Source organism: Anser anser (genome assembly GCF_964211835.1).
Source record: "Anser anser genome assembly, chromosome: 5".
Taxonomy (NCBI): domain Eukaryota; kingdom Metazoa; phylum Chordata; class Aves; order Anseriformes; family Anatidae; genus Anser; species Anser anser.
Genome location: NC_139725.1, coordinates 41393498 through 41419820, shown reverse-complemented (window position 1 = coordinate 41419820; position 26323 = coordinate 41393498). Strand labels below are relative to the sequence as shown.

General features: G+C 35.7%; 1 protein-coding gene across 10 annotated transcripts in view; it reads left to right on the top strand.

Moving 5' to 3' along the window:
* SLC25A21 (solute carrier family 25 member 21) overlaps window positions 1-26323 on the top strand; it is a 253932-nt gene that overhangs the window by 125284 nt on the left and 102325 nt on the right. For 9 of the 10 annotated variants that reach the window (XM_083837791.1, XM_083837795.1, XM_083837792.1 and 6 more), the window contains one exon: window positions 15719-15767. In XM_083837791.1, the coding sequence (XP_083693917.1) occupies window positions 15719-15767 (49 nt within the window). Of the gene's footprint in view, window positions 1-1000; window positions 1217-15718; window positions 15768-26323 lie in introns of those variants that run through there. The other variant, XM_083837793.1, reaches the window with a different exon arrangement.

Genomic DNA, 26323 nt, shown 5'->3' with positions numbered 1-26323 from the left:
GCTGTTCTCAAAGTAATTTACCTAAGCCATGCCTAAGTCTTCAGTCTTACAATTTTTACATTAATTAAACATCCTATTTTGAGATATCTTGCTCTATAGACAAGAGGAGGGTAGTGGATGTTGCATGCCTTGACTTTAGCAAGGCTTTTAACAAAATGTCCTGCAGACTCATTATTGCCATATTAATGAGGGATGAGATGAGTAAGTGGTCAATAAAGTGAGTGGAAGATTGGCTGGATTGCCTGGCTTGAGGTGTTGTGAACAGTGATGCAAAGTCCAGCTGGTGGCCAGGAACGGTGGTGTTGCTCAGGGATTGATAGTGGAAGAAGTAGTGTTTAATGTCTTCATTAATAAGCTGGATGATGGGATGGTGAGCATTCTCAACGTGTTTGTGGATGGGTGGTGCAGCAAACTAAACTGGGTGGAGCAGAAGACCAACATTTTCTAATGTCTGACTAAATGATGTCTGGACATGCTTTGCAAACTAAATTATGCTATGATTTCATCCATTAATAAAAAGTCCATGATCAAGTAAGGAGCATAAAAATTTTAAATTTATATTGCTTATAGTTGTCATCAATAGTTGTAATAAAAATGCTTTGCATTCCAGTCTAAATTTCAGTGTTGCAGGTGCTCATCAGTGCAATGAACAAATGTCTGTTTGAGTGAAGGTGATTTCTAAGGCTGCTTCCCTTGTCTTCAGGAAGGTCCTTTTTTCCACATTGCTGAATATGAAGTGGGCAGTGGGAGACTCTCTTCAGCCTAAGGGTTGGTGTTTGCCCCAGTTCACTGTATGCAGCTTTGTATGTGGCTTTTGATCAAATCTGCACCATTGGTTTCTGCGTAAGACCTTGTGTGCAATTTCACATACAAACACCAACTAACATTACTGAATTCCTTTTACTGTCATCAAGTCCTACAGCTTTTCCTTACCTTCTTCCAGTTACAATTTCTTTCCAAGATTTAGCTTTTCATTCCTCCATTCCATTTAATAGGTGGCCAGTCTCTGGATGAGTGCCAGAAGGTGCAGAGAATTGTGTAAATGAGGAACTCTGACGATATTTCAGAAATAGAAGATAGCAGTGGCTTCCTGACACAGCAAAACCCCACTGTGGTGTGGAAGTCATCTAGGCTGTAGTCAATCATGAGTATCACGGGAACCCATCCTTTATTCACATGCTCTCCTACTGCCAGTGGGGTGATATAGCACCAGCAGGTGAGTTGCACGTTAGCTCAAGAGCTATGGGTTGCCTCTTCTTTTCCTTTGATATCACATCAACACTGTTCAGAGAATTAGTCCTCGAGTAGATCAGGTAAGTGCACTGGCAGTTAATTTACATGTAAATGAACACTTGTCAAAAATTAGAGCTTGTATTACAGAAATAAACAGGGATTACAGAATCCTAACTTTTGTGGTTTTATTTTGTTCTGAAAAAAAAATCATTGTTTATAAAACTGAGCAGAAGAGATGTGTCTTCTGTGAGAAAGATCTTTGGGAATTCAGAGTTACTTCCAGCATACTAGAACAAGGGCATTTGTGACCTGACCAATGAAAATCAGTTACTCAAAGGAAGAGGTTCAGAATAACTATCAATTCAGTCAGTAGCAGTAAGTCCTCAAACTTTCAGTGGAAAATTATTCCTTCTTAACTGGTGGTATTTATGTTTTTAAGACGTTTGTTTCTTGGCAAGTTCAACATTACCAACCTCAGTGCCTTTGTTGGAGGATTATTACTCTATCTTTGCATTAAATGGAGATACACTTTTTGTCCTTTTTTTTTTGTGCGAGTGTGTGTTTGTTTGTAGTGTTGTTTTTTTTAAGTTGGCAAGCTGCTGATACAATTAAGTTTTGGAAAGGAGAGAGGGTGTTAGTGCCTGAAAATGCTAAAGATAGGTTAATTCTAGACGTGGCTTTGCATGTTGACATTTCCCAGTTAATACATGGCTTCATAGTAGATTTCTCTTGAAACTTTGCCATGATATACTGCCAGCAAATGGGAGTGGTGAAAAATACTGGGAAGACCAGTGACTGCTAAAATAACACAAAATAGTGATTCTGTCATCACCTGTTGCCACAACAGAGAATTCAACAAAAAAATACATGCACTACGAAGACTCTAGAATATTCAACTACATTTTGTATAGAAGTCATGTTCAAGAAAATATTTTATCTTTTTTTTTTTTTTTTTTCATCCATAAGTACTTGATGAGTCACTGTGTTTTAGTAGCCTGAACACCAAGTGTCCAGTTCCTTACTGGTATATGTTAGCTGACTTTGAAATGCTATAAAGTTGGATTGTCATAAATCAATAAATAAATGTTTACAAGCTTCAGTGTTGGACAGCAACAAATTAAAAATGAGTTCGTGGTGGTTGTTCGTTTTTTTCTTGTACATGCAAAAGTATTCAATTTCTTGTTAGGTGTGTTAAGTACAATGAAACCAGTGAGTACTGCCAGCAAATGATAAATGCAAAATTTTTAATGAAAATCTGTGTCTTAAAGTGGCATGAGATCTACCTAATTTTAACAGTAATACATTCTTTTGTCATAGTGTAATTCTATAATTACTGGTAGAGACAAAACAGAAAAAAATGTATTTGGAAAGCTCATGAATATGCAAACACTGGGTGAAAATCTAAACTTACACAGACAACTTTTTTTTTTAAAAAAAAGTGTTTAGTACAGGGCATCTCATTTGGTAAATAGCTAATTTTGGCTGTGTAAAAAATAAAAGTTTTCTGTTCTGTAAGTATTTTGATAGTTATATTTGAAATTTTCATCACTGTTTTTTTCACAAAAGAGGAAAAAATCCCATTAAATTTAATCTTTGATATTAAAGATCAGGAGGAATAAAGAAAATGTCTTTTGAGTCTAAAGTTATGGCAACTGGAATGAGAAAAACGTCTTAATTATGATTTTCTATAATATTCTTTGTTAAACAGTAGAAAGAGCTAGTACATTTGTACAACAGAAATATACCTATACTCTTGGATTATATCATAAATGTGTTTTTACTAGTCAGGGAACTGGATAGTTCAGGTTTTCATAATAGTTCTATAAAGCCTTATCAACAATCGAGTTTCATTTCCAATGCAAAAATCAGGGATTGTTCAGTTTTACATTGCAGCAACTAGTGGAGAGGTTGGGGGAAAAAAATAAAAAAAAGAAAAAAAGAAACACCAACAGCTATCTTGATGTGAGCCACATTTTTTTTTTTTTCAGAAAAAAAAAGTAAATTCAACATTCAAGTACAGATTAGCAAAGGTGGTGCTACAAAGCCACTTTGTAAAACTAAGATGGACAGAGTTTCATATGTTGTTACAGCAGTTGTTCAAGCCTACATATCATTATAACCTAATTCTGAAATTTTTTGTTTTATCTGTGGTCAGTTGTCTCACTCTCCAGCTAATGACCATCTAATACTGAGTTTACCCCAGATGGCAAAATAGCTATTATTTTTGCCAAATTTCATGTATTTGCATGTACTACATGTGGGGTAACATCACAGATTTGAAGGCTAAGTTCATCTTCAGAGGTAGTGTTTTACAGTATATACACTTTATTCTTGGGTATGTTTAGTTTACAATTAATCATAGAACTTGAGCAAATGATGGGAACAGGGATTAATATTCTTTGATATTTCTGAAATGTTTCTGTTCACGCCAGTGTGAATGTGAAGCTGTTGAAATTTTGTGTGGGAAATAAGGAAGAAACTCACCCTAGGATAGCTAGTCACTTTGTGACTGGCTGGTTCACCTCAGAGTAAAGATCTCACATTATGGATTTTGCACTTTTAGTTTTTCATAGCATCGTTGAGTTGAGCAGCCATTCCAAAGCAGGCTGCTCTAAAGTTCTTGTTCTCTGGTTATTCCATGGCTCACCAGTATATTTTTGACAAGGTTGTATGTCTTTTCTTTAACTACTGAGTATATTTTTAGCCAGAAGAATGATTTAGCTTCATTCATTCCAAAGAAAAATAAGGCTTTACTCTGCAATGTATAAATGCTTTTTGATGTTAATCTTTTAGGAACATTTACATTCCTGCTATTAGGTTTGTCTTTAAACCAAATTTTCCTTGAGGTTTTTAATATTTTGTGTACAAAGTTCTAGTCTAAAATTTTTAGGTCAAAGATGATGTATTTTCAGGGTAACATGGTGTAATGCATAGAAAGTTACCATTATCTGTATTATGCATTCAGCGTTACTGTGCCTATTTCTATTTGTGTTCTTTGACCTGAACAGGAACTGGTACTGTAATTTCATTATTCGTGCATCTAGTTACCTCATTATGTGACTATACTGATAGTACAAAAAACAGTGGAAAACATCGGTGTCTCATTAATAACTATTCAAATATTCTTTACTTTAGGAATTATTTGAAAAAATAAGCATGCAAAATTAGTTTTTAAACCCACTTGATTTTATTTTGTTTAGGCATGTTTCTCTTTTAGTTATAAATGCAAGTACATATGACTCCTGTTTTAAATCAGATCTCTTAAATGAAAGATGAGAGATGCATGCTTCTTGAAATCAGTGATGAATAATAAAAGCTTTCATCTGTACAGTTTGGGTCAAGTGCTTTGTATGATACTAGAAAAGAACTTTGTGAAGAGTAAAGTTGAGGTGTAACAATAATCCCTGAAGGTTAATATTTTGGAAGAAAGCTGCCACTGTGCACTGCCCAGAAGACTTTTTGTGAAGAATAAAATCTGGCTTCTAGCCACGCCAGCTTGCTAGCTACTGTACATATATTGAGGCAGGCTACTTAGCTGTTTATGTACCTCCCCACTACTGTGTTTGAAAGAGTATGTGATTAATTGAAACTTTTCTTAGGGAAGACTAAAAGGTTGACATTTTGGAAAAGAATATGGAGGTTACAAACTGCTGTTGCATACACAGAAAGAGATCTGGGGATAATTTTGACTGCAGAATTAGCTATTCTACTTTGTATAAGCATTTTTACTATATTTTTTTCTGTTGTTTGCTAATTATTTCTGTGAATGGACCAAATCCCAAATCAATTCACCTCAGTGGCTTTATATGATGCCTTGTGTGACCGGCTATCAATATATTTGGTCATTTAGCATACACTCTAACCTTTCTATTAGACTTCTTTTATTATATAAGAGCCTTGGGTTGCTGATACAGGAGTTTACTGCAGCCCTGACTACTGGGCTGTAATGAACAAGAACTACATATTAATCCTGCAGTAGAGGCAGAATTATCCCCTTATTCAAAATCCTACTGGAAACTGTTGTGCATTCTGTGCTAGATAGAGAGATATTTAAGTAATGGGATCTATGTTACAAAGAGTACTGAGGAGTGCAGATAGACACATGACTTTATAAATATCTCATAGTCCTTGTGTTATAATGATCTGTTAGTATCAAGGGATACATGCTTTATTCGAAGTTCAAAGCTTACGTACTCAAAAATACATTTATTAGAATAAAACCTTCACATTGCATTTGTGTCAATGTGAAGGTTTTCCTATTCCCTTGACCATGTTCTTCAACTTAATAGTAATGAAGACAGCACTGACAAACTTAAAATGCATGCTCAGTAGATCTGAAAGTCTCAGTATTATTTTTATTTAAATGGTACTAGCTCTGCTGATTTCAACAGATAGTTTTCTATGCTAGCCTACCAATTTCTCCTTGTAATCGTTTACCAGAGCATTCTTGAGAACGAAATAGTCAATATGTAGTTAATTAGTCCAATGAACTGGGGAACTCCCAGTTGATATCCATGCTACTCAATTTATTGAAGTGCCATCTGTTTTTATACTGACAGCACTACAGTAAGCAATCAGATTTAAAACATTGTTGATTACTGAATGGAAGCACTAGGAAGGATCCCTTTCCATCTTTTACTTCTGAACTGGTGTTTGGGATCCCAGAACAGTCCTAACCATTTGGAGGTAATTTCTTTAGCACCAAGAGAATGTATGGTAGGAGTTATTTTACAGTCTCTATAGGTCATTTGGGTCATAATGGTATGTGAAAGGATTTGTCAGGCCTAGAAGTGGATTTTTAACTTCTATTAATCATGGAGTGGCCACAAACTACTTAGTGAACTATGTCATAAACCTGAAGCATTTCTGGTGGCCCTATTTCATTCCAAACCTGGGATGATTATTCAAGCTGTTCAAAATTTGAAGGGCCCAGAGGAACTCAAGGAAGAAATTTGCACCCACTGTTTGGACCATAGCCATTCTACATGATAGCTCCTGTAAGGGCAGCAATACTGCACCAGCCAAAGTGGTGCTTGCTTGCCTTTTGGTTTTCTGTAGGATTCCTTGTAGTATGATATTTACTTACTGCAACATTGAGTAGTACACAAAGGACCATAAGTAAATAACAAATCTAAGTTCAGGAACCACCCCATTTTTGACTCTCCAAATACTGAGCAATTTGTAAATTTGGCAGATGAAGCCAAAATCATTTTTCCCCAGGTAGTAGTTCCAAAGTGAGATCAAAGATTTTTTCAAGGTTCTGTATTAAATATTTTAAACTTAAATTTTGTAGAAACTCTTAGAACAGTACAGTCCTCAGTGACAGGTCAGAAGGCTTATAGACTGTTGAATGCGTGACAAAGAAGCCATAAAGAATCTGGTCAGATGTAGCTAATTAAAGGTAAATGAAGGACAGCTGCTTTTTATGTTTCCAGCACATCTTTGATCTGCTCTACCCCTCAGACCTCTGTGGACAAGGTAGTTAAATACAAACTAGGAGGCCTATTTTAAAGACATTAAAGCCCTCAGGGGCAATTGAGTGACAGTCCAAGCAACCATAAGCTGTTTGCTTTATTCATTAGAGAACTTTAAATTTGTCAAGAAATAGAATAATGTCCGTGCTCTTAGATCAGCATTAGCAATGAAGATTACAATAGCTCTGGGACATATGAATGGGCAAACTTCTTATGAAAACAAGTTTATTGAGAAGCATTTTACTATAACAGCAAAGAAAATATAGGTTACACATTTTCATTGCAGGTATATTGATTCAATATGCATCGAAATATCTAAAGCTGTAGTGACACAAACATAGTATTACCTGGTGCTGACCTCAGTGGTCCCTTCAGCCATGTTTTAAAAACTTCCTTTTTAGACACAAATGATGGAAAGAACATGTCATCTGTGAGTGACATAATAGTACCGATAATACTTGCCGAAGAATTTATGGAGAATTTACCCACTATATAGCCTTTCACTTGTGTCTGGAGACTCAGATACTTAAGTTTGTAAATTGCAAGTGTTTATTTTATAAGTCAAAACTTTAATGTCAATACAAGATCATTAAAGGAAGTAGAAAGACTAAATAAATAAAAAAAACAGTTATATAAATAACTCTTTATTGCTAATCATTTCAGAAAAAGTGAGTTTGCCCAGAACTATTTATTTATTTTATTTAGAATTGTTTGTTATGTTATTATTGTTATTGTTATGTAATTTGGAATTGAATGGAAATTAATGTGAAGCAAATTTCTGTAACATTCTAAATGGTGACTTGTGGAGATGTATATTGCATTGCCTTACTAATATTTAAGAAATTAGAGAAAATGTTTGGTAATTTCAGTTTGTTTTTATTTGTTGTTGTTGTTTGTTTGTTTTTTGATGTGTCTTCGTTCCTTTAGAAGAAGCACAATAATTTATGCCACTTGAGGAAGCAGTATGTTTCTGAGCTTTTTGGTATGTTCTCTACAATGTTTTTCTCCATTATCATTTGTGCCAGTACCTAAATGGCCCAGTACTTAAATGCCAGTGCCTAGATGAGCACTAAGCAGTTTAATGGAAACACATTACAAGATTCACTGAGCTGTATTCCAGGCAAAAGTAAGTATAAAGATGTGGATGTTGCTGGCAGCATGAGCATAATATACTGATTTAGCTGCTTGTTCCGAAACATTGTGAAAAGCAAACAATGAATAAATTTGTGCTAAATTTAGAGTAGTTTGCCATGCATACTTTCAATATTATATCTAGATAGATATTTTTTCCCAGACGCAAGAAATATATTAGTAAAATATTATTTTTTTTACTAAGTACAAGATTGATGCATATTGTGTGTCTGGTTAGCTCACTTTTACACCAATTTTACTTGCAGTGGATTTACATGTGTCAACTTGGCTGTGTGTTAGATTGAAAAAGAAAAAAACCTTGTTCTATGGTAGAATGCCTGCATAGCTTGACAGGGTCATTTGTCTTCAATTTCAAGACAGCATAAAGATAATACAAAAAGGGAGTAAAATATAAGAAATAATCTTTTTTTCTTTTCTTTTTTTTTAAGACAACCTTTATTCTTTTTTATTTTTATTTTTTATTATTATTATTTTCACCACATATCAGGGTCTTGAAGGAAAAGATTAAGATCTTCACCATATATTCCTTACTCACATATACTGCATTGCAAATGGTGATTTATTACTACAGTAAACTCTTACTACTTATATAAGCAGGTGGCTTCACAAGGTGGAATTTGCCCTTTCAAAGGCTATAAATGCATATAAATATTTATGCATATAAACATATCATCGCAATGCATATCATCAGGTAATAATAATGGATTTTATACTATGATTATGCTTCTTTACTAGTCAGGGATCAGTGAAACCATGCAGATACTAGGTAAGCATTGTCAGCACCTAAGATGAGCAGTTTAGACTTTATGGTGTGAGTATGCAGCATGACCACATTTCTGGGTCTGTGGATTGGGATTTCAGAAGCTGAAGGAGGCTTACGCTGAGCAGCAGCTAGTCTGGATGACATGCAGCCCAAAACACTCATTTCCAGCTCCCGTCTTCCACGCACCTAGGATGTGATTCTCCAGCGAGTAACATTTACTTGAAACCTTGAAGTTTAACATGCTAGTTTGCTATACAATCAAGAAGCGCTCATGAATTCAACACAGGCTGAATTGCTTTTGTGGAGAGAGATCTGAGAACACCCTACAAGCAGATTCTCGCCATTTTCAGCAGAGGTGATATGGGCAAAGCATCAGCTTCTAGCTGAAGTCCTGTGTTTTTTTGAAAACCAGACAATCACTGTTCCTGCTATTCCTGTTTCCAGAGAGCAATGCTGCACTGATGGGTTGCATCTGTTAAGGAAACAGTTACCTAACAAGATGTTGAGCATGACCCAGCTCCTCCTGTAAGCATGCAAAAACCTTCTTCTAAAATGCATTAGGTAATGATGGTAAATCATGAACTCCTCCTGGGATTAATTGTGATCAGCTAACATATTTTTAAACAAAGGCATCCTTGTCCACACCAAGGGAAAAATCATATTCAACATCTTGTTTAATTAACATGTTTTCTAGTATATTTTCTCAGTGTAGACAAGGTCTCTAAGGAAGAATGACTCACGAATGCTGCATTGCCATTATGGAGTATTTTTTGGAGTAATGTTCTATTTCTCCACGTTTTCTAAGGAAAGCATTGATTTGGCTCATTACCTAAAAGGTTAATTAATGTTTGTGAGAAGCTCCAGAGTACCATTAGTTAATCTCATACCACAGTGCTAAATAGAATCTTGGGCAAGAGTTAAAATAAATGTCTTTTTTTTTTTTTTTTAAGTGAAGGCTAATACACAGGTCTTTTCCAGCATATTCCATGTATACTGCTGTATATTTTTCATTGGAGCCTACATAACACATACTACACTTCGGAAGGGCACAATATGTGACTATTTCCCTGGAAAAGCAGTGAGCTGCCATTTATATTGCAGTGAACCTAGAATTTGGTTCTCTTTTATGAGAGAGATGTACCCTTACAGAACAGATAAAGCTGTATGTGTCTGTGAAGATGCAGCAGGACGACAGGCTAATAAAAATTAGCCTGTATAGAATTGACTGCAGGGATACTTTTCTACAGACTTTGATTGTTCAAGCAATGCTGTTATAATCAGGAAGAGGTTCCACACTTCATCTTGTTGAATAAAGTGTTTTAGCTAACAGACAAAGAGACTTAAGAAGAATATGTCTTTTTTTTTTTATTAGGATACAAAGATCAACACAAGCTTTTGTCTGTCAGACATATATTCTCAGAAGGAAATGCATAGTATGCATAAAATATTTATGATCATTTCTTACATTGTAACTATATCTATGCAAAAGCCAAAATAAATACAAACTGTTCCAGCTATACAATATACAGTGCCTGATGTGTTTATTGCCACATTTTCTATGACCAGTCTCCTTTCTGTTGTGTTTCTCCAGTGACTGTGTTATTCCAGGGAAATGAGTAACACAAGGGTAGGAGGGTGCATAATGACTTCTGCACTGCAGGGGGTTGTCTGAACTAACATACATGGATCATGCTCTGCACCTCCTCAATCTGTGTTGGAACACCCTTTCAGGGTGAGTTTTGCAGAAAACATGTAGAAGGTTAACTACTTGAGTTTCTTTGGAAGACAAATCACTGTGTGTCACAGACACTTTACACTTGTCATTTCATAATTTTGAGGGTCTAAGAAGAGCTAAAGGCAAGAATTTGTCTCATAAGGAGGATCAAAACTATAATGATTCTATTCCTATCTGTGCTATTTAGCAAGTACTGTTAGCTAGATTTCATTTTTCTCCCTATTCAGTGAATAGGTGAAGCACAGAAACACTTGGGGAGATGAGGAGAGCTATAGTCCTGTGTAACTGATATCTCTCATTTTTTGCCAGATGGAGAATTAGAGCCTTTAAACAGAGCCATAGTATTATCAAGTCATATTATATATATACCTTGCTGTAGCGAGGTAGGGGTTGGTCTATTCTCCCACATGCCTGATGACAGGACGAGGGGGAATGGGCTAAAGTTGCGTCAGGGGAGGTTTAGGTTGGATATTAGGAGGAACTTCTTTACTGAAAGGGTTGTTAGGCATTGGAATGGGCTGCCCAGGGAAGTGGTTGAGTCACCATCCCTGGAGGTCTTTAAGAGACATTTAGATGTTGAACTTAGTGATATGGTTTAGTGGAGGACTTGTTAGTGTTAGGTCAGAGGTTGGACTAGGTGATCTTGGAGGTCTCTTCCAACCTAGACGATTCTGTGATTCTGTGATTCTGTGATATATGATTATTGATACAAGATTTGTTTGAGTGATGGAAAAGAGGAACAAAGAGCAAAGGAACTCAACATATGCACCAGTCACCACAATGTTTTCGTTGATGAGAAGTAAACAAAAATTGCCAATTTGAAGTTTTAAGTGTGAATCCTGTAGAGGGAAATGTAATGTAATCCATAATGGGAAACAGTTTGAAAATAGACTATGCTCGCTGGAAAAGGGAAAATTCTCTAATGAGGAGGGTTGCACTGGGGGGTCAGTATTTTTTGACATATTCTTCCCTTCGCAGGCTTAGTTAATCAGCAGCGTGTTTTACATAATAGAACCCTGGACTCCCTTCTTGGTTGTTGATATTCCACTTGTGTACACTCAGAGGATGTCAATGATGACAGCTGGTTATTTCTTCAACACAGAGATTTTGATTATGTCTTGCTTTATGGTTATTATCAAGTTTTCACAAGGAATGTTTTCCCACCCAGAAGACAACAAATGTTGAACTGCCCTAGTAATTGTTCTTTCCTATATTTCCTTTGGGCTCTTGTTCATCTTGTTGGATCTGAGTTTTTTTTGAACAGAATTAGGCCATCATAAATCACTCTGGGTTAGTTCACATGTGACATCACCAAGGAGACCCAATGGGACAATTGGAATACATTTTTGAACAATCTATCTATAGCAATGTTAACTACTTTATCATGAAATAAAGTTGGTAAACAGTAGTCATTACAGTGCAACAAGTTAAAATACATTACACCGTGATATATCAATTCAGCAAATTAGATTTTCATAGTGCTAATTGAATTTATCACAAAGCTGATGAATATTATTTGAAGAAAGAGCAATATATTTTATTTTATTGGGCACATCTCAGAGTACTTGTAATTTAGTAGGGCCACCACACTTTCTGGGCAGGCTATCAAGTAGGATGTTGTAATGATTTGCATGACTACTATAGTAGATGGAAAAATATAGCTTGTGTTTGTAGCCATTCCATTAGTATCTTGCAGTGTGTGCTCCTTTGGTGCTCTTCAGAGAGCCATGTAATAATCCCAGAATCTTTTGAAGAGTTCTTTCTGGTGAAATCAAGTAATTATACACCATTTAAAACCTAGTGCGTAATTAAATGATGAGACAAAGGAAAGACTGAGAAAGGCAGATAACCAATACAATCCTGAAGTTATCAAAACAGATCCCTTGCCAAAGACCTTGGAATTCATCTGATTCAATTGCTGGAAGAATGCCTGAATTAAAAATTATCCTATGAGGACCAAGAAAATAGAGCCAAATTCTGGCAATGTACACTTTTCTCCCAAAATGGACATTAATGCTGAAAAAACAGAATAGGCCCCGTGCTTGGCCCCCTACTGTAGGCTGTATCTGCCAAAACAAGATGGAAGAGATCAAAAACCTGAGAGGGGGTCAGGAGGGATAAAAGAGGGAGTGAGGGGAGGAGAAGTTGGAAAAGGAGGGTATTTGGAAAGGAAAAAACTCGTAGGCCATGCCCCCTGCCAGCACTGAAACACTCGACTGCAGCTCCACTTGTAAAGCACCTGTTGGCAGCTGTGGAGTAGTTTATAGGTTTTGGGACAGAATCAGGACAGAAAGCTTATAGACTGTGTTCCCTTACGTGACATGTGATTTGTTCTTATTTTATTAAAATAGAAGTAATTCCTGGATAATAATTATGGCAATAAATATACCTGTTCAGAAATAACAACTACAACCCTTGCTTTCCAGAAAAAATATGAAAATATTGAATTATATGGTTTTGAATGATTGTCCATACTACTAATATTAATACTCTATGGTTGATCCAATGTATATTGTCTTCCTTTTTTCCAAAACTGAAATATTGCATGGAGAGGAGAGAAAATATGACAAAACAAGGGTCAAATATTAGTTTGATACTCTTTCAAATAGAATGGCAAATAGCTAGGTGAAAGAGGTTATCTGTCCAGTTTTATGTTTTGCAAGCTTTATATATTAGAGTGTAATGATAGAAAAGTGGGAAAATTGTATATGTTAATTGGAACTCTCATCAAGTATTTTATGCAAAGAATTCAATTTAAACATTTTAACATCTTTGCAAACTTTTGCGTAAACTCCTGCTCAAATGCATTTAATTGAGAATGTTAGCATTACAGCTTATGCCCTCCTGTGACTAACTCAAAAAAATTACATATATATTGCATATATTGGCTAACTTTCCTTTGACTATAATGAGAATTTTCACTCTGCTAATGCTTTGGTTCAATGTAAAAGGCTTATTTAGATAAGAACATTTATTATTCAGGAAGTTTGGATAAAGTTGAAATAGAAAATAGCTAATGTTTTGAAATTTAATCCTTTCTTACATAAACTTCAAAATAGTAGTAATAAAATAAAACTGTTTTCCTATTATACTTGAACTACTACCTTTAGTAGTTCTAAAATGGAAACTGTAAGCCTCATTTAGATTTATAATCAGTAATGAAAAAAGCAACTCAATTTCTGATACTGCAGTGTTCGCTGCCCAGGCAGAGCCTGACTCCTGCATGAAGCCCAACAAGAATCTTTTTGCATCAAGTCCGCTGCAGAACAGGGCCAAAATGCAAATTCCTTTGCTTCAGTAGTAATAGTCGGTGGGGGGAGAGTGGGGGGAGGCATTTCAAATTTCATGATATTTTCACATCTGTGTGAAGTGAAAGTAATTCAGGAGCCTAGCATGTAATAAATTGCTTTAAGTTTTAGAGATTGTTAACTTTAGTAAGCCCAGCCATATTCTGTGCCATTAAAACAAGAGCACAGGATCTGTACCAAAAGACAGTGGCATATGAATGAGGAGAGCACCTAGTGGAACTTTAACATGGGCTTCTGTAGCTCTCTCTGGTATGTGTAAAAAAAGGTCTTTGAAGATATTCTAACCTGAATAAGAATGTTTTCTTGAATCAAGTTCCGTCTTTCCTATGAAGAGAGGCTGAGAGAATTGGGGTTATTTAGCCTAGAGAAGAGAATGCTCCAGGGAGACCTTACAGAAGCATTCCAATACTTAAAGGGAATCTGCAAGAAAGAGACTCTATCAGGGTGTGTAATGACAGGACAACGGGTAATGTTTTTAAACTGAAAGAGAATAGGTTTAGATTAGATATTAGGAAGAAATTCTACACTTAAGGGTGTAGGGGCACTGGAACAACTTGCCCGGAGTAGCTGTGGGTGCTACATCCCTGGAAGTGTTCAAGACCAGGTGGGATGGGGCTTTGAGAAATTTAGTCTAGCAGCAGGTGTCCCTGCCCATGGCAGGGCCACTGGAACTGAATGGTCTTTAACGTCCCTTCCTACCCAAAACAAATTCTGTGATTCTCTAATTCTATGATTAAGATTTTTGGAAGTTTAGCCATGAATCACCAAAATACACACTCTATATTACAAGTGGTTTGTAATTATTCTTGCTAAAATAATGAATAAGTGAAACAGATGCATTGAAACATTATGATCAATATAGTCTTCAGAAACAGTTTTTGCATGTTATACCACTAAATTTCTTACTCTGGATAAAAAGTGACCATGGAAGCTTATTAGTCTTAGTAAGCCAGGGCACAGAAAATTCAAAGATATGGTAATCTAGTATCTTGGATGTACAGATGCATTTTTTCTCAGTAGTTCAAAATCCTTTAAAATTTGTGCAGTTGTTTTTGTCATCTCTTTATATTGACAGATCTCAAAATATACTTTTACTGTTATCTTGTTAAATACATGTTCTTCTTGTATATTTGCTGTTTGAAGTGAGAGTGATATATAAAATGGACAAGGATGTAGGCAAGCCTAGCAGGTATAAGAAAATGTAGAGAAGCTCAGAAGCTCTCTGAAATAATGAAAGGTGGCATATGCCATGGAGCAGGAGCAAAATGTGGGTGATAAAATTCTGGACTTCTAATGAGGTGGCAAGTGGGTGCAAAACAGTAATGGAACCAGTTTTGAAGCCAGTGGTGGCAGGTGCATTAGGGATTTGCCAGATCTCTTTTTTCCTCAGCATTTTCCCCTTGCTATCCACACCCTCCACTCTTGAACATGGAAAGTCCCCAGAATGTGAATTGGGTTGATGGGTGGTGAAACAGGAAGGGGAAAAGCCTGAACAGCTCATCAGTGTGATGAAGATCACAGGATGAAGAACAAGCAAGGCCACAACCCAAATAACCAGCTCAAAAAACAGCTGTTACTTTTTTGAACTTACCAAGTTCATCTGAGCCCCCAGCACTGTGTTGCATAATAGCAGTCAGTATCTTTAGGGATTAGTTTTGTATGACAAAGAAGCCAGTGCTAACCTGAACTCCCCTCCTTCACTACTTTCAACAGTACTTAATATATCTATTTATGATGCCTGTCCAATATGCCTGGTGTTCTTAAGGCAGAAAGCTAAGTAAAAACAATGAATAAAATTATCACATAGCATATGTCCTCACTTTCCCCGCTGCAGTAAACAACTATCACTGGGTGTACTGTCTAAAATCTCTGAAGGTTCCAATACACTACAGAAGAGTATGTTTAATATATGAGATATTTTAACGCTGTAACATCAAGGATACGATTAGGTTTTTACTTTACTTTTCAAACTTCAAAAACTATTGGAGTCAATGAAAATGAAACTACTGTTTGTACAAATGCTTATTAGGCCTTTTTTATTATTATTTTATAGGTCTTGTAGAAATTTGCCTGATGCATCCCCTTGATGTAGTGAAAACAAGGTAAGATTCTGCTTGAACATGTTTTGTTGACACTGGAAGATATCCAGCTTAAGAGCTGTCAAAAAATAAAATGCTAGAACTTCTCCAAGTAAGATAACTTGTGCCTTTAATGGCATTTATATTTACTTACCTGTATCTACAGCATTTGGCAGTTGGAATTTGAATAGCATAACACATTTCTGATTAGAGGTCATCTAAAGGTGTTAAATATGTTTTCTGACATGCATTTTTAACATTGTAACAAAATCCTATTATATGAAGAGGGCCACAGTTAAATTCACTTACTATCTGTATCATCTGCAGCAATACTTCTTTTTTTAAAGTGGGAAATGCCATATTGCCTCCAAAATCATTTTCACAGATTTCTGAGAGCTGATACAAATGATAAAAATTGTGAAATGAGGTGTTCCATATTTTCTTTATAAGCTATGTAACTTTATGATTTCATCTTTTGTCCCTATTTCCTTTTCTGACTATTTGTTTATGTGTAAGCATAAATGATGAAGTGACCTGGAAAATTTGGTCAAATGATTTTTTCAATGTTGTTTATTGAAACTGAAAAATATCAGTTAATAATAGTTGTGTCCTTACCACTAAACTATGTCTCTAAGCACCACATCTATATGTCTTTTGAATACCTCCAGGGATGGAGACTCAACTGCTTCCCTGGGTAGCCTGCTCAAATACCATATACCTAGACCTCTGTCTAGGTCTCACTCATCTAAGTGAAAACATTTCACTGGGAGATGTATCAGACCCCTCTACAAATAGTGAGGAGATCAGTTGTGGTGTTTGGAATATGCTTTAAGCAGTCAATAAGGACTTGAGGTTCTAGTTTCAGTCAGCCAACGTGAATTTGTTACAGATATATTTTGGCTTATGTTTAAATCACATTTTGGGGTTTGCCTAAGGCCTTGAGATACTTTTCTGCAGCTTGCTTTTTGCAGGAGGCCATCTGTGGTCATTGCCCCAAACCATAGGAGGGCAATGGAGGCTCCATCCACATTAACTGCTGCCTGGGTGCAGCAGGTACTCCTTGGTGCTTGGAGTTTGCTCTGAAAATTCTTCTGGATGCCTTCATAATATAGAATATATTGATTCATATGGAGACAATACACCCAGTAGTTTCAACTGGGTCCTCTGTGTGCCCCTTTCAGCATACTGAGACTTTTCAAATAAAGCATGATTTACATAGAAAGACTGAAATTAAAGACTCTGAAACAAGAGGGTACAAGCAAAACAGATACAAGACCAAACTTACAAGAAAAAAAATCTGTCTTGCTTTTCTGTCTCTCCTGTAGTTCTCATAGGATATGCTTTAGTGGCATCATTTTGGCCTGTTGTGCTGTTAGAATTCTTTAAAGCTCTGGCTGAGTTACCTCTTCCCGTTTTCCTTTGTACTAAACTAGGTGTTGTGTTCTTCCATAGTATAAATGCAGCATCAGTGTTTTACTCCTCATGTCTTTGCTGCCTTTGAGGTTGTCATCCAACCCATCCTCATGCCCCTAGTCTTGGTTGAAAGAACTTAATACTATCCTTACTATCATCCATGATTCAGAACATGCTGCATATCATTTATCATAAAAAACATTAGTTACGTGTGTTCTGATAAACTGGCAATTAACAGATATACTCTCAGCTTTCTAACAGAAACCAAAGTTACAGTGGATGTTCAGAAGGACAGAGTTCCCCATTTCTACTCCAGATTTTACTGTTTTTTTGTTATACTGTTAATATAGAAAATGCTAATCACATCTGAGATCCAGAAATGGGTAGCGTTGAAGAGTGTAAGGGAATGTTTGTGAAGCTTTCTCAACATTTTAAAAAAATTATAAAAATTATAAATATTGAGAGCCTTTTAAATGTGAAACCTGAGTCTATACATAATGTAATTAAAGAAGAAAGAAGAAAAAAAAATAGAAGAACAATAGGTGTGTAAAAGAAATCAGATTGCAGTTCATGGCAAAAACCAAGGGCTGAATCAAGTAAAAAAGCCATTAAGCAAATTTCTCCTTCACTGAGTTAACTGCAACTCTTTGCAGAATTGAGCTGTACCCAAGTAATAGCTTTCCTGTGTTCTGGTGGTGCAGATGTATTCAGAGATATTATACGGATTCTGGTAATTCTGCTGAGGTTAGTATTGGCTAGTATAAATATTTACATCTTGAAAGCCAGTGGCAAAACCAAGAATAAAGTATTCTTTGATCTCATCCACCATTCAGTGCATTCAGTGTCATGTTCATGCCCCTTCCCTTTGTTTTGCAAAGGTCCAAAGTTCTCAAAACTGCTATAGCAGGTTAATTCGTGGCCGCACAGAGGTTCAGGTGAAACATTGTTTTTAATTATTAACTTTGAATTTAGAATGGATTGTAATACATTTTCATTTACTTTATTCTTTTGTTTCAGTGTCTCTCAGCACTGCAGTGCACTCACTCTTTTCTAACATTATACTGATAATCTCTCATTTCTTAATTGCTTCCAGCTAATCCAGCTAATATAGGTTGCTGGGTTTTGTTTTATTTATTTATTTATTTATTTATTTATTTATTTTTATGACTAGGTGAAAGGATTTATAAAACCACTATTTGTTGCTTAATTTTTATGATGTTTTGAGTTTCCTGCATTTTTTCTGTTAAGCATTTGTTTGTTGGAAAGTCTCATGGCTTTTTCAAATGAGTGGAATCTTATTTGATCTAAATTAGCATTCTGAAGTTTAGGGAGGATGCCAGAGGCTCATATCTAGTGGATTTGTAGCTCAGGATCATGGCTTGGTTGTTATAATTTTTGTGTGTATGTTTTTAATAAAAAATTGGAGAAATGAAAGTTCCTGTCAAAGATTATTTTGAAACCCTGGAAAATGGTTTGGCTCTTTTGCGACAACATTTTGCAATATCTTTTCTGTATTTAGTAATTTTCTATTATTTCACAGTAACAATGCTTAACTTCTTTATTCATAACACATATCAGAGAAGGAATAACATATGTATATATAAATGCATTTTTATAAACTACAGACCAGCAAAATGCTTAATAGACTTTTGTTTGTTTGTTTGTTTCTTAATAGGCATTGGACAATAATTTTATTTTATCTATCAGAACACCAAATATCACTATTTTCAGAAATTCATGTAAGTGACCTGGCTAGAGAGAGATAACTTATAATCCATTGTTTTAGCCCTATGAATCTCAATTCTTCTTTGAAATAAAGCTCTCTTCTCAATTAGAAAATATATTGGTATAGTTTCTGATGAGACACTATTCAAATATTTGTGCTATATTTGTTAGTCTCTCAATATGACAGAGACTTTTTGTTAGCTGTTTTATTTACCAGTTACCCTTAGGATTAATTTACTGATTGGTAGATTAAACAAATCTCCATTTTTGTCATCCTAAATATGATCAAGTTTTACAGAACATGGTAAGCGTTTGTGTCTGCCTATGTACGAGCAGGGAGAGCAGTAGCAAGTAAGATCTCTCTGGTACAGACACAGTCAAGACACAGAAAGTTCATTTTTTTAATTAAGAAGCCTATATGGTCTTTCTTTACTGGAAAGTGAGTAGAAAGTGTCTTAGTCTGGTTTTGTTTATTTTCAAACCCTTTTCTTTTCTTACGTCTAATGTGGGCTATGATCATTCATTAGACTTACAAAAGGATGATAAAAGGTATTCTAGATCATGATATGTAGGACAAAACATTGTCATATATATACATATTACTTTTATATTAAAATTATCAGAGTACTTTTCCACCTAGAGTTTATCCTTTGGCCCTACTTGCATATGTTTTGGTTTAAGCAAACATATAAATTTCATAAATTAATAGCCTTTTACTGCCGAAAAAAAATATACTTGTGCAATAGCTCACAGGAGCAGTTGCAGAGCAAAAGGGAGAGAATTACAGGAAGCTATCAGAAGTCGAGGGAAAGCTGATGCTGTTTGAGGGATCAGTCAGGCAAACCTGACTGGAAGATGTCACTGTGGCTCCAGGTTATGCCTTTATGTGGTCCCATAGCTTTGAACACCTTCAAGTTTTAGGCGGAAAAAAACAAAGAACAAAAAAACAAAACAAAAAAAAATTGGTTAATTTCCTGCTATTGGGTTGCTGCCATAAAACTGACATTTTCAGGAGCCTACTAACTTCCAAACTACCTGCACTGGCGTATAATTTTCCTTGCTATTGCATTTTAACATCTCTAAAATGCATGCAGCCAAGAGAGACACTGCAAAATTAGAGCTTATAAATCGTATGACCAGAAATAAAATGTTAGCTAATATTTCCTCAGGTATAAATGTTGGTTACCTTTACATGTGCCTCCTCTTTTTCATTAATCAACAATATTTATATATCTGAATTTTTGTCACTTCACTGTTCATGAAAACAAATTTCAAAGTTGCTAGTGCAAGTATTCATAAATACTGTGAAGCATATATTGAAATGGAAATACTCATTTTGGATGTGGCTCAGTATTCTTTAGTTAGGAAATGGAAACCATATTTTGTAACTCTTTTTAGCAATTGTATATACATGACAGAATTTAATAGAAAACACTGATGAAGAAATGTGTGATTAAGTGCTTTGAAATAATAAAGAAAAAATAACAAGATATCACTGAAAAATTTCAAATACATAAGGCATCTAAAAAGATTTGTATCTGAAGGTCCTGTGAACAGAAATATTTTTATACGGATTAGATGAATTGTTTACTTCTCTCTTTCATTTTGGCAGCAATTTGACATAACTATACATTTTGAGACAAATATTTAAAAGAAAGATGTTTTCTCTCACATCATACTAATACAAAATTATGCTCCAGATCTGTGCTGAATTCAGTGGAAATATATTAGTTCATACCCCTTGAAAATCAAGGGGTTTCAATTCCACACAACATATTCAGAGAGTGGTAAATGTTATTGTAAGCCAACTACCATCTAAAGGGTTTGGAGAAACTCTAATTAATTATTGTTTAAAGAGAGCCATCAAGATAGCTTGTATCATTACAAATTAAACATATTCAAGAGGCAATGTTTTAATGCTTTTCTACTTAATTCAAATAATGACATTTCCAGATACTTTTAATTTTTTATTCTTTATTTAAATAGTCTCTTCTATTTTCAGACTTAATTGTGTCTTTATAACATGGCCTCACATTGGGATGGATGTGTGCAATTTGGAAAGCAAAGCCCAAGAGAGAACCTAAGAGACATTCCTTCAAAATCTCATACTTGTTTCTCAGGAGAATATGTTACTCGTTTTCCTGATCAACCTACTGTACATCCTTGTTATTTTTCTTAAAGCTGTTTCCCACCTTTGGTAGAATCTGGGAAAAATATGTTGCTTCTACTTTAATGCCTTTTTACATAGTTCAGCATTAGAGCAGGATCTGTGTGTGAACTGATTTTCCATCTTTTGTGTGATCCAGAATATCAACATTAGAAAATAAGGCCAATAATTCACCTTAAAAAGTTTAGAGAAAGTTTTCCTCTAGTCATGATCAAGATTTTATGGTTTGCCACTCTTTCTGCAACAATCCAGACCAACATCATGGATCTAAAGCCCTGAATTTAGTAAAGAATTTGGGATCTGAGTCCAAATTTGAACTCTGCAGTACAGACCCATTTCTAGTTAGCAACTGTTCTGCTGATTTGTGTGTGTGTGTTTATCCATTTTGTTCCTTTGTTCCAATTCTGTCATTTTGGTCTTATTAAAAAGTTCAGCTTACTACATGTGTTTCCGATCTCATTCCATCTGTTGTTTTGCAAGAGCTACTTCCTTTATATCATTAATTCCTCTTTGATTTCTGGTCTTTTTTGTTTAAGTGAGCAGTAGTGGAGCCTGTTTCTTAAAAAACATGGTTTAAGGAAGAGTTCATTTTCCTTATACAATGTTACCATTTCCAAACGATCATAGCTGACTTGGTTCACATCATGCTGTGTTAAGTTCATGTTACTTCGTGCAAACTGCTCTAGCTACATTCATAATAGTTTTAAGAATAAATAGTCTTCCTGTCCTGGGAAAATTATCAGGATACCAAACAATTCCATATTCTGTTCTTGATGTGAAATCTCAGAAGACTATTATAAAAACAATTAAATTTGGCCAACAAAACAGTACATTTAATTAATTTTGACTTTTGGAAATTTTCACTTAAGATTCTTCTTTTATTTTTTTTTATCCAGAAAAACAGCAGTTTTGGGTTGAAAATGTTGAAAACAGAGAGAACAACCACTATCATCTAAAAATGTAGATAAAAATATATTGAAACTGATTGTTTCCTGATAGAAGTTTTTTGTTGTTGTCATTGTTTTCATTCTGGGGAAAAAAATTATAAAAATAATCCCTGACCAAATCAACTAAATGTCTTTATTTCAACCAAATATCAAGGCTTTTCCCTGGGATTAGTCTTACTTGATTTATCAGTGGCTTTTGACACAATTGTTCATATGGTCTGTGTGCATTTTGTAGCTGATACTCTGTTTTTGGCATTTGAATTTCAGTTTTTAAATGCTTTGAATATTTCCTTACAGACCCAAGTTTTGTATAATAAGAACTTATCTCAAGTTTACAATGATTTGGATGTGGATGTGATCCAGGAGTCAGTAATTTGCCCTTTGTTTTTCTTCTACATACAAACTGTTAGGAATTAATAAGGGCGTACGGGCTAATAATTCCAGCTAGATGTACTATTCCAATTTAAATCCTTCCCTGAATTAAACAACAGTATTGATGTGCACTGTTAAACAGATGCTCTGATTTGCAGTGCTGGTCAAAGAGATTTTTGTTATGTTTTTTTATTATTATGATTATTTTCTTATTTTATTTTTATTCGTAGGCGTACCATATGTATGTTTTATAAAGACTGTTGAGATCCTTTGGGATAAAAAGAACTGTATAAATATATCATCATCTCCTCATGTGATACTGTGCCATTTGTGGTCAAACTGCAAAAGTGCTTAACAGTATCTCTATTTCAAATCAGCGTTGGTTTTTGTAAAAACTGTAACATAGTGTTTCTTGATTTTAGAATAAGCCTATCACTGCTCTGTTAGAAACTGAATGTTTGTCCGTCAGCAAAATAGACTGTCGGAGCTCTTTTCTGAAGCTTTTCTGTAATTTTTATTGAACATTCTGCCATTTACTGTGTATTTTTATGAACTTTAGGTGCTTTCTTAAGAAACTGAAATCCCATGAAATAATCATTTCCATTTTACAGAGCAGCACAATGATATTACCTTTTAAGTTATGTGTTATCTGTGCCATTACACTGGCACAAAACAACCCTATTTTTTGACTCACTTGAGAGATATAACAGTGTGAAATTTCCAACACCTGCCAAATAAGCCATATCCACCTTGAACATGCTCAAGACAGTGAATTAATATCTATTTCTCTATTTCCCTTTTAAAGAATTCTTTCCCTGTTTCTAAGGATGGTAGGGGAATAAAATTTTTATAAAAAAAAAAGCCTCTAGATGCCTAATTAGCTATCTGGACAGGTGTGCAGCTGGCCAGTCTCTTACACTAGAAGGAAGAGAAGTGGTCCATGTGCAGGAGGTAAATGCTGAGACTGTCCTAGGAGGATTAAGGAGAGAGGCAGCAGCAGATGTGGGAATGAGCTTCTCAGGAGTGGAAGCAAGCGGACAGTCTCCCACAGAGAGCAAATGAGAAAGAATGCATGAGGAAGAGCCAAGACTGACAAGAGGAAATGTATGATGGTATATTGCACATTTTCTTTTCAGACCAGTAGGTGTGTAAAGTATATGTTGGATTTCTGGAAGGAAGCTGGATCAAAGATGACTTGGAGTGGCCTTAGTGCTCTTCAACATGTAGTCTGTATTTTTGTTGCAGATTTTTGTTTGGGTTCATCTTTCTGTCTGTCCTTTTACACATCCCAAGCACAGCTCTGTTTTGTAGAACCCTTTACAAATGATTCCTTGTGCAGACAATCTGAGGAACAACTGGAAATCATACTAAAAGACATACCAAATATTATCCATCCTACTAGTGACCAGGCTTTTGACTATGGACATCTGCCAAATGTAAACATGCATTTGTGCTTTTCACAATTTTATGCTTGTTGTTCTGCTTTTCATCTGATTTCGACAGTGAACTAGAATAGTTCATTTCAGGTCCCTTTAATTTATGTTTTGCTTTCCTTCTAATGCCATAGCACAATACTCTTTCTGTTTGGATTTCCACTACTTACAAGCATCAGGTACCAGCTTCATGTAAAGAATTCCTGGCAGCTACATGGGCAGAACTTGTAATATGAAAAGAGCCTGAGGGTTTCCATTCTGTAATCTACATATATTATATTTACATCTTTAAAAAAAATGTATAAAGACACATTTGATTGTACTGGTACAGTATCTTCCTTGGTAGAGAAAGGAAAGTTTCTTGATGTTTAAGGTCACTAACACTGGAAAAAACTGCAGTTGATTAGCTGTGTCCTCATGATGCAGTTTCAAGAGGGTGGTATGGACTGCATTTTATGATTTCATGGGCTGCACATTGTGCACTCCTGGTTTAAATCCAGGAAAGCTCTGATTTTTTTCCTTCCTTTTGTTTTTATTTTATGAAAATATTTCCTTTCCTGACATAAGACTACAGAAAACCCTCTTCCAGGCAGAGCAGGCAAATGTGACAAAAGAGTTCCAAAACTGTAGCTATAGATAAGAGCCATGTCATGGATTGCTGATATGTTGGAATAATTCTTTTGTAGCACTATTTACTGGGAAGAGGAAGAAAAGGGAGAGAACCAAGGACTAAATGCCTTCCAAAATATGCTCATTGTACAATTGGCTGCTTCTCTAGGTAGAACCTACCAAAAAAATAAGAGAGGTGTAATGTTGCTTAGATTCTCTTTGTGGTATCTCAAGATTTATACAGATATGAAAATGGATGCATCAGGCTAAGAGGTCTGAAAAAATATATCCATATTTGTACAGAAAATACCCTGTAGTGTTATATTATGTGTTATGGTTTGCATTAAACAATAAATGTGTTTAATTGTTTTATTTATTGAGATTTCCATAGCCTCAGGATATGCTATTCTATTGCTGTTAAAAAAAAAAAAAAATCTAAATTATCATAATGTGCTAATATACCTTCTTTGAGCTAAGTAAATTGCCTCACTCAAATGGTGAGAAAGAAATAATGTTAGATTCTTAGCAATCAATGTAATGTGGACTATCCTGTACAACATTTATGAATCTGATTTATTCATTCTGGACATGGAAGATCTATTTGCCTATTTATCTGCTAGTTCATAGCAATGAGGAACGATACCAAAACTGCTAGAGGCAATTTCGACCAGGACAGTGTAACCAGCACTTAAATTCACAGCCAGTTTCCAAATGAGGTGTTACAGTCTGCATCCATGATGTTCCTCCTGCCACTGCTGTACCAGCACTCAGAAATTCCCATCCCAGTGCTGAGCTCCTCTCCTCTCCTCTCCTCTCCTCTCCTCTCCTCTCCTCTCCTCTCCTCTCCTCTCCTCTCCTCTCCTCTCCTCTCCTCTCCTCTCCTCTCCTCTCCTCTCCTCTCCTCTCCTCTCCCTCTCCTCTCCTCTCCCTCTCCCTCTCCCTCTCCCTCTCCCTCTCCCTCTCCCTCTCCCTTGTCCTCCTGTCTCACCCACATCCCCAGCATGGAAATGGCTCCCAGGCCATGGGACTGGGTTTGTCCTCTTCTTCCCAGCTTTCTTATGCCTGGTCCTGGAGGCGTTCCTAATTGTCCTCTCCTTCCCCTCTGACTTCTTAGGATAATGAGGCAGGATGGGGAGCAGAGCCTTCTGCTCCTGTTCAGAGATCCTTGGTTCTGTTACCTGCCTGGCCCTAAACCACAGCTGGTTTCCAGCCTACTTTAAAGTGTGCCAGGTGACAAGTGCCTTCTAATTCCCTTTGGAGGCTCCTGCATAGCCTCCTAGCTCTCACAGCCAGGAAGTATTTTCTAGTTTTCAGATGTTTCCATTATGCAATTTCATCCCTAACAACTACCTATACCCCCTTTACTGTACATTGTTCCTCTTTCCCTTTGTTTATTCCCTTTAGACATGCCCCCATTTTCTTTCCCTAAGCCTAAATTAGGGTAGACAATCAAAGAACCTCTTTACATAATCTTCCCTCTGTGTCAATCCTGTATTTAAAATGAGTCAAGTGAAACCATGAGGGATGGAGTGGTATGAGAGCAAGAGCAGAAAGCAGAAAGTGGAGGGCTAGGAGGTGATAAAGTACATGGGGTTCTATTTACAAGAAAAATATGTGCTGAAAATAAGTATTTAAAATGGGAATTGGGGAGTGGAAATGACCAGATGTTAGCATAGTTAAAAAAGTAGTCTGGAGACAAAGAAATTGGATAGTTTTAAATATGTATGCATTTTTAAGTGATATTTAAAATAAGGATTAAGCAGCTGGGAAAGGTTACATGGGCTACAAGTTGGAGACATCTATGGTATACATAAGATTTTTTTACAATAATCTAACAAAGCAGCTGGGTGAGTTATTAGCAGATGTTAATGATTTGTCAGTGGTATAAAACATTAAGATAACATTCAGGAGTAG